General features: G+C 40.3%; 1 protein-coding gene across 4 annotated transcripts; it reads left to right on the top strand.

Annotated features, from left to right (window-relative positions):
* Window positions 1-2,322: 2,322 nt before the first annotated feature.
* On the top strand, window positions 2,323-15,684 carry LOC123517479. 4 transcript variants are annotated; one of them, XM_045277566.1, is made up of 3 exons: window positions 2,323-2,431; window positions 3,383-3,500; window positions 4,734-15,684. In XM_045277566.1, the coding sequence occupies exon 3, from the start codon at window positions 4,756-4,758 to the stop codon at window positions 11,509-11,511; it is 6,756 nt and encodes a 2,251-aa protein (XP_045133501.1). In that variant the 5' UTR covers window positions 2,323-2,431; window positions 3,383-3,500; window positions 4,734-4,755; the 3' UTR covers window positions 11,512-15,684. The 4 variants fall into 4 exon arrangements, with proteins under 4 accessions (XP_045133501.1, XP_045133504.1, XP_045133502.1 ...); XM_045277567.1 differs by lacking the exon at window positions 2,323-2,431 and adding an exon at window positions 2,477-2,649; XM_045277569.1 differs by lacking the exon at window positions 3,383-3,500 and having other exon boundaries at window positions 2,333-2,431.
* Window positions 15,685-16,382: the final 698 nt, after the last annotated feature.

Raw genomic sequence — 16,382 nt, 5'->3', positions numbered from 1 at the left:
CTCTACCTCACATAAAAAAACATATTTAAAAGTGGCACGAGAGACATTTGATGGTTTATCCTGAGTTATCCCTTGGCTGTGGCTCGCCTTAAATAAACACTCACTTTGATAACGTAGTCCTGCTTCTGTTGTTCGGTTTCGTGGCTTAGTCCAGTGATAAGATGAACGGGGGGCGAAGAAACACCAACGTAGTCTTTTATTGTCACCAGAACCTTAAAAACACTCGTGAATTTGTAGAATCTGTTACGAGTCACTTCAATCACAGCCGTTTGGGTGTAGAAATTTTGTTACCATGTCACTAGAATCATAAAAAACACTCCTAAAATTTCTTGTCAAATCAAGCGGAGGCTTTTAATATGATAGTAGCTGCTACTTCGCGCCGTCAAGAAAGACTGAGGAGTACTGGGAGTGGGAAGGACGGAGGGTGGGTAGCACAGTGGCGCCGCTCTGTCTTTGCGTAGCCACAGTCGTCTTATTAACTAGCATATTACGTCTTGAAAAAGAGAGTTTTTCATCAGAGTGGTACTGATACTGCAGCATAGATAGGTAGTACAATTTGTCATGTACGTCTTACATTCGTACTAATAAGAATGATGTAATTAGGTATTAATTAAGTAAAGTGAATCCTGCTGGTTCCTTACTGTTAACGCGCTCATTAACTATAATATGACATTTTGATCAGGAATGACTTAACCAGGCTATGGCTTGTTACTCTACGCTTGTTTCTTCTTAATGTACCAACCATCAAGCAAACATAAACAATGTGTCTGCATGCAGGTATCTTTCTTTCCATCTTAAAAAAAAAAAAAAAAAAAGCAATTCGTCCCTATATGATTACTTTTTTCCACTGACAACATAGCAAGGCCTGGAACACTAGCTGTTCACTTCTAAATACAACAAACCCCCCTCCTCCCTCGCCCCCCTTTGCTTCGCCACTCTGCAAACATTCCCACGCTCTTAATGAAGTCTGAAGTCTGAATAGTGGCTGAATGGTGTTTGTATTCTGTTCACAGTGAAGGATCATTCATAGCAAAGTCCTTTCTCTTGATACCTTATCGATTTGTATTCTTGGTTTGCGTTTTGTGTTCTACGAGTCAATTGCCAAATATCGCACGGCATTACTAACATGTTGACTCGATGTAAATATTTATACACATAGATACATTTTATCAAACTTCTTCAACTTTGTATGAAATATGTTTGAGATCTAGACACATGCTTTGTACCTAAAAAAATTCCCAAGTTATTTCCTCGTTATTAGAGACTGTTTATTCTTGTTACTATTCTCTTTACCATACATATTTAGGTAGCAGGTATCTTCATTCATTCAACAGCTTTGTTGATAAATTGTTCATATTTCTTTTTCCTTACGACTTGAAGTATTTCTAAGGAGTAGCGTTATATTAAGACATCTCCAACCTAGCGTTTTGGATATCTATCCAGCCGTCCGTCCCGGTATGGAGTACTCTTCGCATGTTTAGGGAGTTTCCACTCATACAGCTTTATTAGATAGGGTGGAATCAAAAGCTTTTCGTCTCATCAACTCCCCTCCTTTGACTGACTGTCTTCAGCCTCTTTCTCACCCCCGAAATGATGCATCTCTTTCTATCTTTTATCGCTATTTTCATGCTAACTGCTCATCTGGCATTGCTAACTTCATGCTTCCCCTCCTCCTGCGGCCTCGCTGCACAAGGCTTTCTTCTTCCTTTCACCCTTATTCTGCCCAACTCTCTAATGCAAGAGTTAACCAATATTCTCAATCATTCATAGCTTTCTCTGGTAAACTTTGGAACTCCCTACCTGCTTCTGTATTTTCATCTTCCTATCACTTGACTTCTTTTATGAGGGAGGTCTCAAGATGCTTGTCCCTGAATTTTGGTTAACTCACGTGTCTTTTAGTGAACTGGCAACCCAGTGGGCCTATTTTTCATATTTTGTTGCCCTTGACCAGTTGTCCCTCCTGCATAGAAAATAAATAAACAAATAAATAAATAATAAGGAAAATAGACATAGCTATATCTCTTTCCCTTTCTATTTCTTGTGTTTCATGCAAACCTCCTTCACTCACAATATAATAAGAATAAAATCAAGGATAACAAAAATAAAATGAAAAGTTCTGCAAATTTTTTTACAATATCAAATTTGAATTTTCCGCCACTGCCGAATGCGATTGTAAACAAAAGAATATGTTTTCTTTACCGAATATAAAGCATAACCAACACCTTAATTCGTCCCTTACTTCACAATAATGGGATATTTGTGTTCCAAGACCTTCAGTACTTTTATTCAAACATGTTCATCAATTATGTTTTTATCCAGTCAGAATCGCAAACTCTACCATAACAAAAGGACGCGCAGAAGGATTCTCTCCCTTTTTATGTGACCTAGTTCTTAATTTTCGGCGTGGAAGGAGACTTGATGCATTCCGGAAGTAAGGCTGCAGCGGGCGCATTGATCACTTCTCTTAAATTGTTGAGTCCCGCCATTATAGGAGCCGCGGGGGAGGTATTTGTAGGGGGCGCTGATTCAGAGGTCACACCAGAGGGTTTGCTTGAGGCCACACTGAGGAGCCACTGGGGTTGCATGAGTCAGTCCAGAGTGTTTGGTGTCACCGTGGCATGCACGCACCTCGAGTGAATGAGTGTGAAGGTAAGAGTAACGCGAGGAGAGTGCAGGGTACACACCTGGCAGGCTGGGTGAGGGTACAGGCCTCTGGGTACATTCTAGGCTAGGGCTGGTAGGGGCTGCTCGGGAGACAATCGTGCAGGCTGTCTGTGTGTAGTGGGGGGAAGGTGGGTGTAGGCAGGGCGTCACGCTGGGCACGGGCGTGTCTCGGTGCCATCAGTGCAGCAGTAGTGTGTGGCGCGTGTGTGTGAGGTGCCCCCTTCACTGTGGGCTGTGTTAGGACTGCAAGCCAGGAAGTGCCTGAGGTGCATGGCAGGCCTCGCTCACTGTAGTGGTATTGGTGGTGGTGTGTGTGTGTGTGTGTGTGTGTGTGTATGTGGTTCAGTGTGGGAATTGGCAGGCAGCCAGAATCTGTACAAGGGAACAAAAATCACAGTGATTACTTTTGAGTCTGTGGTGCAAGATAGCTTTGGAGTGATTGCTGCACATGTGTAGTGGCTGAACCCCTAGGCAGGAGACAACCATGTTGTAGTTCATTACTGACTTAAGTTTTTATCACTCATATGAAGGATTGCATTTAAAAACTTGTAATATAGTGGAACCTCAGTTCATGAACTTAATCTGTTCCATCACTCAGTGTACTAGTCAAAATGTTTGCAAACTGAAAGTTTTTCCCATTGAGAGTAATGTACTTAAATACAATTATTCCATTCCAATCTCAGAAACATTGTTTTTAAAAAAAATTTAATGTTTTCAGTGACAAGGAATATAGAATGAAATTATGGCTGAAGATGAAAAGACAGGAAGCCTGGCCTTGCAACAAGTACATGTTGGCTGCAAGGAAACACTGCAGCATGCAAGTCTTTATGCTGCAGGTATTGTTGCCCTGCTCAGACCAGCACAAGCTTCCATTATTCCACCTGGTGTCCTTTGTTGAGTGTAGTGTCTTTTGGTCTGGGGAGTCTTGATAACTTCATGTCACATTCATAAGCGTGTCTGTGGCAGGTGTGGTCTTTTTGGGGCGTCCGGACACTGGAACGCGAGGTGAAGTGTGACAGGATGGCAGAACACATGTGGTCGTGACTGGTACAGCACTCCCTGCCTTACACAGACTTGTATTTGTATGCTCCAGTGCTTAACACATGCTTGATGCAAGGCGAGATGTTGTCTTTTTCTCTCGAATGATTATTCCAGCAACCCTGAAAGGTTGGAGGTAGACGGGCTGCGAGGGTAGGTAGGACTCAAGTTTATCTCTTCATCAGACAGCTGGAAGGTGCCTGACCTTGAAATCAGTGATAAGTTACAGCCAATGCCAAAGACACTTACCAGCGTGTGATAATTACACTGCTCACGGCAGGCCACAACACACCTCAGTAGCTGAGTGTGTGCTTGTGCTGAGAGGATTTATAAGGTGTTTGTGTGTTCGCATACAGAAACACCACTTGTGAACTGATTAAAAAATTGTTAGAAAAGTTTATTAACTGAGGTTCTATTGTATTGGTAGTGGTTTACCTGTACTGCAAAGTATGTGTGTACAAGTAATGCATTGAATCCTTGGTAGAGGGCAAAAATGAATTCTTATATAAAACATAAAAGTTGTGAGTATTACAGCCTGGCATGGATGAAGTTGTGTGGTGTTGCTGCATGGCACACACTCCCAGCAAGGTGTTGTGTGTTTGGATGAGAAAGTTACCTCAGCAGTGCAGGCTTAGTGATGTCAAAATGTTATTTTGGTAGTTAAGTCATTTTAGTGGTAATCTTCATGGTTTATGTGATCATAATTCATAGCATTATATAACTTTATAAGAACTGCTGGTGATAAGTACTTCTTTATTAGTAATACAATACTCTTGACAAACTACTTGTCTCTATTTAAGATTTAATATCAATTTTGTTTACAGTGTAAAAATGTTAATTGATGATTGCATTTTTTGATACATTATTTTACTAGTTATCCAAAATTATCTAGTAATCAGCATTTCTGAGTTTTAAACTTTGCCACTTGTTTGTATCCAGCTATAGAAATCTTTTTGGAGGTATAAACTGGTATATACTGACAGCTAAAAATTCATGTGTTTGCTTCAGACTAATTTCCATTTTATTTTCAGGCTGAGTGGTGCTCTCAGAGCTATGCCAGGGCTTCGGTCACTGGTGGCACGCAGGCGGTCCTCCCTGACGTCCCCACCCTACACAGTGCAGAGGAACACGCCCTCACCCAGCCTCTCCGACACCTCAGACCATGCTGCCACGCCACACCACTCAGAGGGTGGTGAGAGCCCCATGACAGAGAGGGAAGGTGGACTGGCTGAGGTGCAGGAGACACAAAGTCAAGATGTCAGTGATGTGCAGGGAGTGGGTGGGAGCAAGACACAGAACACCCGGTTTGTTAACGGAGAAGATGCCGAAGAAAAGGATGGGTGTTCCAGTGATAGTGTGGGGAACTCACAGCAAGAAAAAAGTCTCTTAGACACCTGTGAAGTAGAAGACCCAGGAGGAGAACTTCACACAAGTAGTGTCACTGGAATACATGAAGAAAAGGAATGTGTGCCAGCCAGTGATGTGGGTGTTGTTAGTGATAGTAGCTCTGCAAATGTTGTCCGGAATGACCTGAGTATTGATAAAGTGCTGTGTGAAGACAGTGAACAGAGCACTGGGCAGGCTTCTGCAAATGTAAAAAGTGAAGAACAAAGTCATATGGACACTGAGCTCAGTCCTCCTGAGAGTGACACAGCCTCTCAGGAAACAGAGCCCTTGGTGAATGAGGAAACCAGTGTATATAAAGAAGAGGAACACTTAGAGACAGGAGGAGAAACTGCTGAAGTAAAGGAATCAATGGACAGTGCTGGTGAAAGATTGTTGCCTGGCGAGGAGACTCAGGAAGGAAGTTGTAATGTTGATACTGATAAAATACAAGTAACTGATACAAGTGATGCTGATGTAAGAGACAAAGCATTATTTCAAACAGAAAGCTTAGGTGTATATGGTAGGAGTGGTGGTGGTGGTGGTGGTGGGGAGGAGGAGAATGAACAAGCCAATGATATGTCAATGACAAGCATAGAGAATGAGAATCAGGAAAATTATGAATCTCATCTTCAGAATGTTGACTTGTGTAGACAGATAGCCATTCCTGAAGAAGGTTATCCCTGTGTAGTCAAACAAGGTGCTAATGAAGAGGTAGAGCCAACAGACACTGCTGTGGAGAGTCACCAGAGAGGTGATGAGTCTTTCTGTCAGTCTGATGTGAAGCACAGTGGAAATGTAGAGACTTCTATGGCTGTCGGTGGAGAGATACAAGTGGCAAGCCTAGGGGAACCATTGGAGTCAGAGTATGCTGTGGAGGGCACACAAAACAATGAAGAGTTCCCAAGCTATGGTGTGAAGGAAACTGATGAGTGTACAGCAGGTGAAAGGGAAGGTGAAGACAGGAAAGATGCGGCCTCCTGTGTTGGTAGTGAAGGAAAGGAGATTGAACCTGGAGGGAGAGAGGGTGGTGAGCAGGGTGGTAGAGACATCTTGGGAAAGCCAGATGGGAGTTATCCAGTCAGCAGTGAGGGGAGTGAGGAGAGAGACAGCAGCTATGGTGGTGGTGGTGGTGGTATGTCAGAGGTGGACATGAATGATTGCAGAGATGTTGGTAATGTTGATAAAAATGACAGTGTCCGGGAATTACAAATGGGAAGTAGTGCATATAGTGAAGGTGATGGTAATTATTCAGAAAGTGTAGTAAAAGAAACAAAAAGCCCCAATGAAAGTGTGGGTGAAAGTGAGAATATTGAGCAAAACAAGCCAGCAGTAGGTAGTGGTGAAGGAATATGCAAAAGTGAGTCTCCACCCATAGATAAGAAAGCAGGTGATGCCAGTGAAGGTAGTGCTGACAACAAGAACGTTCTGAATAAACTCATCCACAAAAATGCTAAAGGTGGGAAGAAGTGCTCTGACCTTTCAGCAATGGAGATAGAGTCGACCTTGGCCAGCAGAGGAGTGACCATTGTGAGGCGTGTGGTGGATAACAAGGAATCGGCCAGCAGGGGAAGTGAATCAAACACTGTTAAGAAGGAGACTGGTACAAGTATTAAGCCTGTGGGCAAGACAGTCTTTGCTAAAGCACTCCAGTCTCCCTTCACTAGCACAAGTGCATCTGGCAGTGGCATCAGTGTTTCCCTCCAGCCTTCTCTGCCAGCTCAGGCAAATTCCCCGACTCCAAAAGATTTGTATAAATCCATTAATGCCAGAGGGACGCACATTCAGAGCAGCTCAAAAATAAACCCTGCCCTTTTAAATCGAAAAGGATCTTTTCAGTTAACTAGGGGAGTGTCCATACACTATAATCCCAAGTCTGCTGCCACTAATATGAATGTAAGAGGAAATACTGTGTACCCAAACCCTAGAGGAGTTGGTGGTGTGGGCAGTAGAGGGCCCAGGATGTATGCCAACCCAAGAGTTCCTGGACCACAAACCCTAAGAGGCTTGCCTGCTAACATTAGACCAAGAGGAGCTACATTGCCACAGACGCGAAGAGGAACTCCACAAGCTAATCTCAGAGGACCTGTCACTCCGGTTAATACAAGGGGAATGGGCAGGGGCCAGAGGTATGCTGGCCCAAGAGGGGGTGTGGCCAGAGGTGCAGTGCCTCAGCCAAGAGCAGCCTCTGTCACCACCACCAACTTAAGAGGAGTTGCCCCTCAGAGATTTAGAGGTGGAATGAGCCAGCACCAGCCAAGGCTTCCAGGGCTGCTTCCTCAAGGGAAGCCTACTGAAGGAATTCTGACATCCAAGGCTGGAGAAACCTTGCAGTCAAGATCCACCACTGCACCTCCACAGGCCAAGTACTTGAAGACATCACTTGATTCAAGGCCTGGAGATGCTGCACTACACTCCAACCTTAATTCAGACAAAATGAATATGCCTTTACATTCTAAAGGTTTAGGGCTGTCAACACAACCCAGGCCTCCAGACACATTGCACTCACCGCAGCCAGGATCAGCTGAAGTGTCCCCACAGTCTAGGACATCACAGTTTTCGCCACAAACTCTAATAGGTGGGATTCAGCCTCAGTCAGAATATGGTGGCCCTTCAGCACAATCCAGGCCAATGGAACAGTCACCGCAGTCAGTTCATGCAATGTCTTCTGCTTCAGCAACTACGTCACAAGCAGGACCTGTGAGTTTCACCTCTCAGCCCGTCTCAGCCAGTCATCCCACTCTGCCGTCCTCATCTCATCATCTCTCTCAGATGAACATGATGGCTCCTCAGACCAGTGCCATGGGGCTCGCACCACACTCTGGGGCCAGCAGGCTTCCCCCACATTCATCTGGAGGGTATTTGCCACAACCCACTTCACTGGGTTCCTCCTCACAGGTCATGCCTTCTCTTATGGCCACTTCTGGTAGATTCTCAGCAAATATTACTTCTGCAGGATTTCCTTCCATACCCAATTCAAATTATCTTGGAAGGCCAGGTTCAGAAATGTTTCCTTCCTACAATAATCCGGGGGAATACACTCCACACTCTTCTGCCAGCGCATTTCCTCACATGAACTCTGGAAACTTCGGCATGCAGTCCACTTCAGCAGGATTTCATGCACAGACCAACCTTGTAGGATTCCCAGCACAGGGTGATCCATGTGGCTACCCACAGCATGCCAGCTCCAGTGAATTCCCTCCTCATAATCCAACAGGAGTTGCAAGACAAACTGGTTCAGATAACTTTTCTTCACACCCTAACTGTAGTAATTTTCCTGTTCCAAGCAACCCTGGAACATATCCTCCAATTCCATGCAGTGAGCCATACAGCGCGCCAACCAACCCGGGTACTTTTCGTGAGAATACAGATTTGTTTAACTATCCTGGACAGAGGGACTTTATGATGCACACAGGCTCAAGAGAATTCTCACATTACAGCGGCTCTAACCAGATGACAAATCAGCTCCAGCCATTGCCTGCTACTGGTCACAGAGACCTGCCAATGAGTCAGAGTCCGAGGGACATACCATTACAGAACTGCAATCAGAATATTTCCATGTCATCAAGTGGTGGAAATACACCAATGAATAATATTATTGGAGATCAGTTTGCAGGTTATGGAGAACCTCTGGGTCATTCCACCTACCAAGAAATTCCTGTGAATGCAAGAACAAATCCTAATACTGTACCACTGGCTCCTAGTTTTAGAGAAACGGATGTACAGCAGAATTATCGGGATACTGCAACCCCTCACTACAACAATTATAGGGAACCAAACACACAAGAAGGACTTAGAACTCCACAGTTACACTCTGCCTATAGAGACTTGCCACTGGATCCAAATATAGACCTTCAGACTCAGAGTGCACATTCTGGCTTCAAAGACCAACAGCAACAGTCAGCAAGGTACCAAGAGGATGGCATAATCAGTAGGTACCTGGAACAGTCTGTCCTCAACTACCCAGAGACAGGCAACCTCAATAGTTGTAGGGAGCAACCTGTTCCTAATTTTGGTTCCCCAGCCAGCCATACAAGCCCAAGTGAACAGATAAATCAGATGAATTTTCCTGAAACAATGAATGATACTAGCTCAAGGCAGCACCTCATGCCAGGCATTGGTGAGCCCATGAACTATGGTGGCTACAGAGGACCCATGGAATTCAATAGTCCTAATCCAAACCTCCAGGAATCTCTGAACTATGTGCCAGACTGTCGAGATGCATCAAATATTGACCAGGTGGCAAAGTCTGTGGCAGACAGCATGTACAAAGATCATATTCCAGTTTCAAGCTATAATGTAAACTCTCATCATCTTTCCTTAGAGGGAGTACAAAGTGATTTGAAATTTAAAGAAAAAGATATGAATTACTCTGAAACTGCAATACTTCCAAGTTTTACAGAGTCTTTTGACCCTTCCAGTGAGATAAGTGGAAAAAAGGATGGCAGTTCTAATCTTCCTCACTTTAGAGGTTCTTCTGATGTGTCTTACCAGAGAAACCTCCCTGAGTATACGAATCCAGCAACTCCTTTTGAGAATCCTGGGGGAGATGCATCTGCTTCATCCTCAAAGGATTATTCTTATTGTCTAAGTGACTCAAAAAACTCTGGACCTAGAGAATCTCCAGTGTATCCTGGTCAGAGGGGCTACGTCACCCCTTCTGGTGACTCGTACTCTTCCGTTCAATCGTGTTCACCAGATCAACAGTACATCAGTGGATCAGGAAACAACTTTCAAGCAAAGTCGGATTTTCACATACCTGGGGATTCTCTGGTTCCTCCAGATAAAGGGATTCTGGAATTTCCCATTTCACAGGGCTCCTCTACTATTACAAGTACAAATAGCACCCAGAGTGACCCAAGTGGAAGAAGTGTTCCAGATTCTTCCGTTTCAAATCCAGAGACTAATATTTCTTCATCCAAGGTTTCTACCTCTGCTAATCATGTTCAGAAAAGTAATGGACAAAATTTTCCTATGGTAACATCAGATAAGGATACAAAAGAATCTGAAAGGTCAAATTTTTTTGGATCTGTTGAAGGTAGGAAACCTATTAGGGATCCTGGCAGTGACAGTCCCATCAAGTCACCAGGATCTCAGTCTGTCAGCTCGCTAGAAAAATTTCCAGTGGGAATGTCTCCTACCAAATCAGAGTCAGGATCACCAAACACTCAAGACAGAATAGTGATTAAAATGAAATTGCTTCACAGTAGCTCATCTGCTGAGGAAGATGTCCATAGTGCTGAGAATGCAAACACTACTGAGTTAGGACTAGCTGACAAAAGCTCTATTAAATATAACCTTGCTAAATACACCTGCTGGACAATAGATAGTATAATTAATGGGCGAGAAGACCTTGGGAATGAAGAGATGTTAGACCAAGATAATGATTGTGAAATTGAGCAGTTAGATGGAAGAGAAGAAAAAATACCATCTATGACAAATTGCTCCAAAAAAGCACGTAAAAGATTAAATTCTGAAATTTGCGAAGATTCAAAAGACACAAATCTAGACACAAATAAGAATTTAATGAAGAAATCTCTCAAAATTACGATTTCCAATCCTATGCGCAATAAAGTGCTGCCAAAAGGAGACAATGATGAGGGAAAGGTGGAAGTAAAGAAGGAGGATGTGCTTGTGGATGACAAAGGAATTGTGGAGGATTGTGTCAACGTGCAATCATTAGGTAACGTAAAGGAAGAGATAGGCATTGGAGAACAGAAACCAGAGAGTCAGCTTCAGTATTCATTCAGGAAAGGGAAAGTTGGATCTGGAAAATCTTCCCCAACTCCAAGTGTAGAGAATTGCAATAGTTCAGTGAGTGGAACACAGCCAGACTGTGAGGGAAAGAAGTGCAGCAAAGGGAGTGAGGCGTCAGTAGGTGGTGGTGTACATGGTGCAGTAAATGATCACCTTGTTACCTCTGATGTCAAAAAATGTAGCATTGTTATCAAACGCATATATAAGAATGACAACTATAGTTGTTACAGTAGCAGTTTGTGTGACAAGAAGACTGTGTTAAACATTGATGACGGGACACAGAGGCGGTCAAAGCGAAGGGCAGCTGTAGAGGCCAGCGAACGTTGTCACAAGACTCTTAGGTCGCTAGACACGTGTGATGCAAAGTCTGGAAAGATGTCACTTGCCGGTGTTCTAGATAAAAATAAAGATATTTTATCTGTGAATTTGACAACGAACAAAACCATCATAAATCAGATACCACAGTGCTCAGTTCTGCTATATGATGTGTTCATGAACCACCGCATCAACCAGATGGTGTGTCCAGGCTGTTCCCGTCACTATGATAGCTCAGACAGCGTTCGGGTGAACATGAACAAGGCCACAATCTCCCTTCTGTGCTCCTCCTGCCAGTGGCTGGTGGTGAAAGATGTTCACCCACAGGAAGTTGACTCTCTGGTGCCCAGCTGAGAATGACTGTAGAATTTCTAATGTTGAGTTTCAAAATTTTGTACTGTAAGTATTTTGTCTGCTGTGTACATGTTATATGTATTTTGTCTTTCTTTGGTTTGTCAGCTAAAGTGGAATATATTCATTCCATTTTTATTTTGTTATTATTTCATCATTCATTTGAAGCCTATGCTGTGCTCCCTGTGCAAGGCCTAGTCATGTGTGCATAATTATATCCTATGAACCATACTTTGACGCTGGACTCGGTCTGACCTAAGTATGTACGTTTGTAAAGATGATATAGATTTGGATTATTGTGATGAGAGAGAGAGAGAGAGAGAGAGAGAGAGAGAGAGAGAGAGAGAGTCTAAGGTGCTTATTTATCTCTGTAGATATATTCTTTGTAATATAATTGGGCTCACTGTTGTTGAACAGTGAGGGGTCACTGGTGTCACTCTGCCACTTGAGGAAACTTGCCTAACATTTGTAAATTTTTCTATCTCAGGATGTAGATTTGTTTTCAAGTTACTTTATAAGTAAAGGATATGACTTCATCCACTTTTACTTGAATGTTATTACTGTGCCTGAATAAGCAAAAAAAATTTAGACTTGGAAAATTATTATATTTTATAGGGCTTCTTTTTGTTTATTTATTTATTTAAATTTATTGATTTATTTTTTATTTACTTTTTGTTTTGCCATGACATTCTTCATATTCTGAAATTTCATGAAGTTAGTGATTATTAAGGAAGGCAATAAGGTGCTGTGCCATGTTTAGTTAGTAGCATTGACTGGAGGTAAAGTTACACCACTGTAAAGATTGGACTTCAAAATGTCCACTAAGATTTGTGGGTAACTTCCAACTGTGAAAAATTATATGAAGAGAAATTGTGAGTCTCATTCAATGTACAAGACATGCATTTTTGTGAGTGAGTGTCTCTTTGTAATTAACAGTTCTAATATTAATATATTTTCACAAATTTTTATGGCCCAAAATTTTCATTTCAGTAATGAAATGGAATGAATAGAGCAGCTTAGAACTGCATGATGCAGTTTGATGCGAGTGGTGTGTAGAAAAGCAGACCAAGATGAAGTGCTTGTTGAATGCTTCATGGGAGTCTTGAAATTCTTTCTTCCTTGTTCACACGGTTTTGTTATTTATTTCAATTCATTTTATTTACTTTAATTTATTCATTTGTCCTTTTATTTCTTATTATTTAGCATGTTATTGAATTGATTAAACATGGTATATATTTTTAAAAAAGGTAACTTGGGGTGTAGCAATTTCAGTGTTGAAGTGCTATAAAATATTACTGTGCTAATTTTGCATTTATACTTATTTGTCCAAATTCAATTTTGTTGACCTTCTTTGGGGTAATTTTGTTATCTCATGTTTTTCTGGTTGTAAATATTGAATGCACCTTAGTGACAGAATACAAAAGTTCAGAATTGAAAGAAGACAACATTTTGTGCATCCTGCAGGCCTTTTTAAAATTCTTGGAGCAGCAGACATTAACACTGCATTCCACTGGCTCCTTTTCAACACTGAATGCTGTAGGTATCTGTATAGGTATCAGAAATGCACCATGCTGTGCTTTCATAGTAAGGTGATGCTTTATCCTTTTGAATAGTATCACACATGGTAGCCCAATATAAGCATATACCATCACCTTTACAAATTTTCAGCTCAATCTCCTTTTAACAAGAAATAAAACATTTGAATCTCAATAACCACCGCCACAAGAAGGTAAAGTAACCTGTTGTCCATCTTGCATACAAGTTATGGTGTAGTTTTTAGCAGCTGTTTTGTAAATGTTGTAATTGCCTTAAAGGAAAAAACTTTTTATGAAAGGCAGTAACATGTGAGGGCTTCATCCAACATCATCCAAAATATGTACAATTAAATATTGTGTGAGATTTCATGTGAAGCCTAAGAACTTGTGTTACTGTTGGGACCACACTCCTGAAACATGACATGGGTAGGATTGTATTTGTCAACACTCCATGAAATTATGATGGCAGCAGAAGTCAGTATTCATGGGTACAAAATGAGATTAGCTATAGGCAGTTGTTCAAAACTGCTACTCACTCTTGTCTCACCAGGAGATAAGTAACTTGCCTAAATGTAATTTGATTAATGCAAGTAACAATTTTGTAGCTTGGTTGTTATAATGAATAAGAAACATACACAAAATTGCATTCAGTGTATTGTAAATGAGATTTGCAGTTTTGATGTTATGTATGTATTCATTTTTACAGTTGATATGAATACATATATAAGAGAATACTTGTATTAGTACCTGTCTGCATATTAATTTTACAGGACTGTTTTGCATAATGCATATGCTACAAGAGTAATCTTACAAACAGGAAGGATTGTTAGTCCATTTTCATTAATTTATTTTACTTTCCACCAGTTTTCAGAGTTCTGTAACAGGAACACATGTTGAAGCATTCTGTGACTGAGCTCTGTTCAAAATTAAGCGAAAGCCTTAAAGATTGTCTTAGTCTTTTGTCAATGCCTGCCTCTACAAAAAATTATATATATATATATATATATATATATATATATATATATATATATATATATATATATATATATATATATATATATATATATATATTAACTGTTTTGGTTGTTAATTGTGTACATTGTGTCTAGAAGAGGCATTGATGTTTACATTCTGGGAACCATCTAATGTATATTATAAAGTACAAAGGTATAATTGTTGAATTTTCCTCAAGCTGGTGTCTTGTTATTCACCAGCTTGACTCTCCTGACCATCATCATTTCCTCTTTGACAATATTATTAGCATTACATATCTTGGTTTTTACTGTCTCAAGTTCCTCAATTGACGTGTAAATATTTAAGTTATTTGTTTGTGATATTAACATTGTCTACAACTTTATATTGTGATAGCTGTAAAGTTTATTGAAGCAGTATTTGGCTTGAATGTCCTGTCTTATGTTCAGAGTTGACAGGTTATCTATGTGTTCAGTTTATGAAGTGTTTGTGTGAGTGTTACAAGTAAGGTGAGATGAGGTGACATGGAAACCTCTTGTGACCTGTGAGAGGTAGTGGTGCCAGTAATGCAGCTGTCCCTCATGCCCACAACATTAGTCTGGCTTCCATGGTTGCCCCAGCGTGGCCTGGCCAGGGGGAGGGTGTGAGTGGTGGGTCTGTGTTTTAGGCCGAGGAGAGGCTTGGCTGAGGGAAGACCAAAAAAAGTGATGCAAGACTGCTTCTGGTAATTGTGACTTTTACCATAGACAATAAGTGTTTTTATTATTATTACTATTATTACATGCAGAAAATTTGTAACTATACTTTTTTCTAACAATATTTTATCAGTTTTATTTTTTTGTTTGTATCATTGATATTTTCTTTCAAGTACTGTAGTTCTGCCAGTTCATTTTGCCAGCATTTGCAATGCAAGAAATGTTATTAGTATGTCAGTAATTGTCAGTTTTTTTCCTTACTAATCCTGTGACTCTTATATTTTACAGCAATTCAGCTTGGCAACCTGAATGATTTTCTTAAAATTCTGTACCATCTGCCTGAATTTGAGAAAGGTTACATGCTTTCATTAACCTTGCTATGTTTACAGTTGTTTATTTGTTTATTTTTCTATGAAATGTGTAAGTTAAGTGAAGCAGCATAGGTTCCTGCATTAAGGTATCTTCAGAATCAGTTTTATTGACATTGATCTTTCCTGTGAAGCTAAAGGAGACATTAATTGTTGATCCTGTTATAATATATCTTTATGGTAATGGGCTCTGCTGTACAGAAATGCAGCTACAGGCAATCATAATAATTATGATTATTATTTTATTGGGATTTATCCAGTTCCTACAACACCATGGATTAAATTTGTGAGCAGTTGCAAGCCTTAATACATGTATTGGAAATTGACTCTTCCTGTCTGTATAGTTTTGGGGAGAAACTTGAAAACTGTCAGTGCTGGTCATATATACATACTGGTTCACTATGTGATAATCTTCAATGTATAAAGTGTTAAGTGTAAGTCAAGCAATATGGAGGTTAAGAGTGCTGTAAATCTACTCTATGTTAACTTTAGGAGAGGTAAGATGATTATGGTCACACTCAAGAACAGTTTGTATAAAGTGTACTTTTTAAAAGCTGCTAGTCCAAGAGCAGAAAGGTTTATTTCATTAAATAAGCTAATCTAAAACAGCCTTTATCTATCCATTGTGTTCAGATGTGTTGAATGAGAGCTGCATCTGGTACTAACACATGACAGATTATGTCAAATAAAGTATAGCCACTTCTAACATTTCAATGAATGGGAAAGATGCTTAAACTTTTCTCTGATCTTGAGTAAAACTTAGAAAAAAATATATATACCTACAAAGAAACTGATCAGCTGGTATCTGAATATAAGAGAGTACTGATAACCAATTCCATCCTGGTGGAATATGCTGTCTCGTATTTGTCATCAACTAAATTGTCTGTATAAAGCTCTGTCACATGTTTTACAAAGCGTGTGATCTCCAAAATTGTAAAGAAGGTTCAAAAGAGAAAAATTCATGCACCATTACAATCAAATGGATTCTGGAAAAGAAGAATTGCACTTTCTTAGGATGGCATGAAATAAACAAACATTACAATATAAAAAAATATATATATATATATATATATATATATATATATATATATATATATATATATATATATATATATATATATATATATATATATATATATATATATATATATATATAAAGAATTTAAAACTGGAAATAGTGAATATAAAGCACAAAACAGTCAGGTGGTCTCCACACATGCAAATATCTCCTAGTATTCTAAATATGATACGTATTTGGATTTAAATACACTCGACCCTCAAAACAACGGACAAATGCGTGCATG

Source organism: Portunus trituberculatus, chromosome 42 (assembly GCF_017591435.1).
Source record: "Portunus trituberculatus isolate SZX2019 chromosome 42, ASM1759143v1, whole genome shotgun sequence".
In the NCBI taxonomy this organism is placed as follows: Eukaryota; Metazoa; Arthropoda; class Malacostraca; order Decapoda; family Portunidae; genus Portunus; species Portunus trituberculatus.
This window is presented reverse-complemented; position numbering and strand designations above follow the sequence as displayed.

Coding starts and splice junctions, on each gene's coding strand:
- LOC123517479 (XM_045277566.1), top strand. CDS start 4,756: ATGCCAGGGCTTCGGTCACTGGTGGCACGCAGGCGGTCCTCCCTGACG.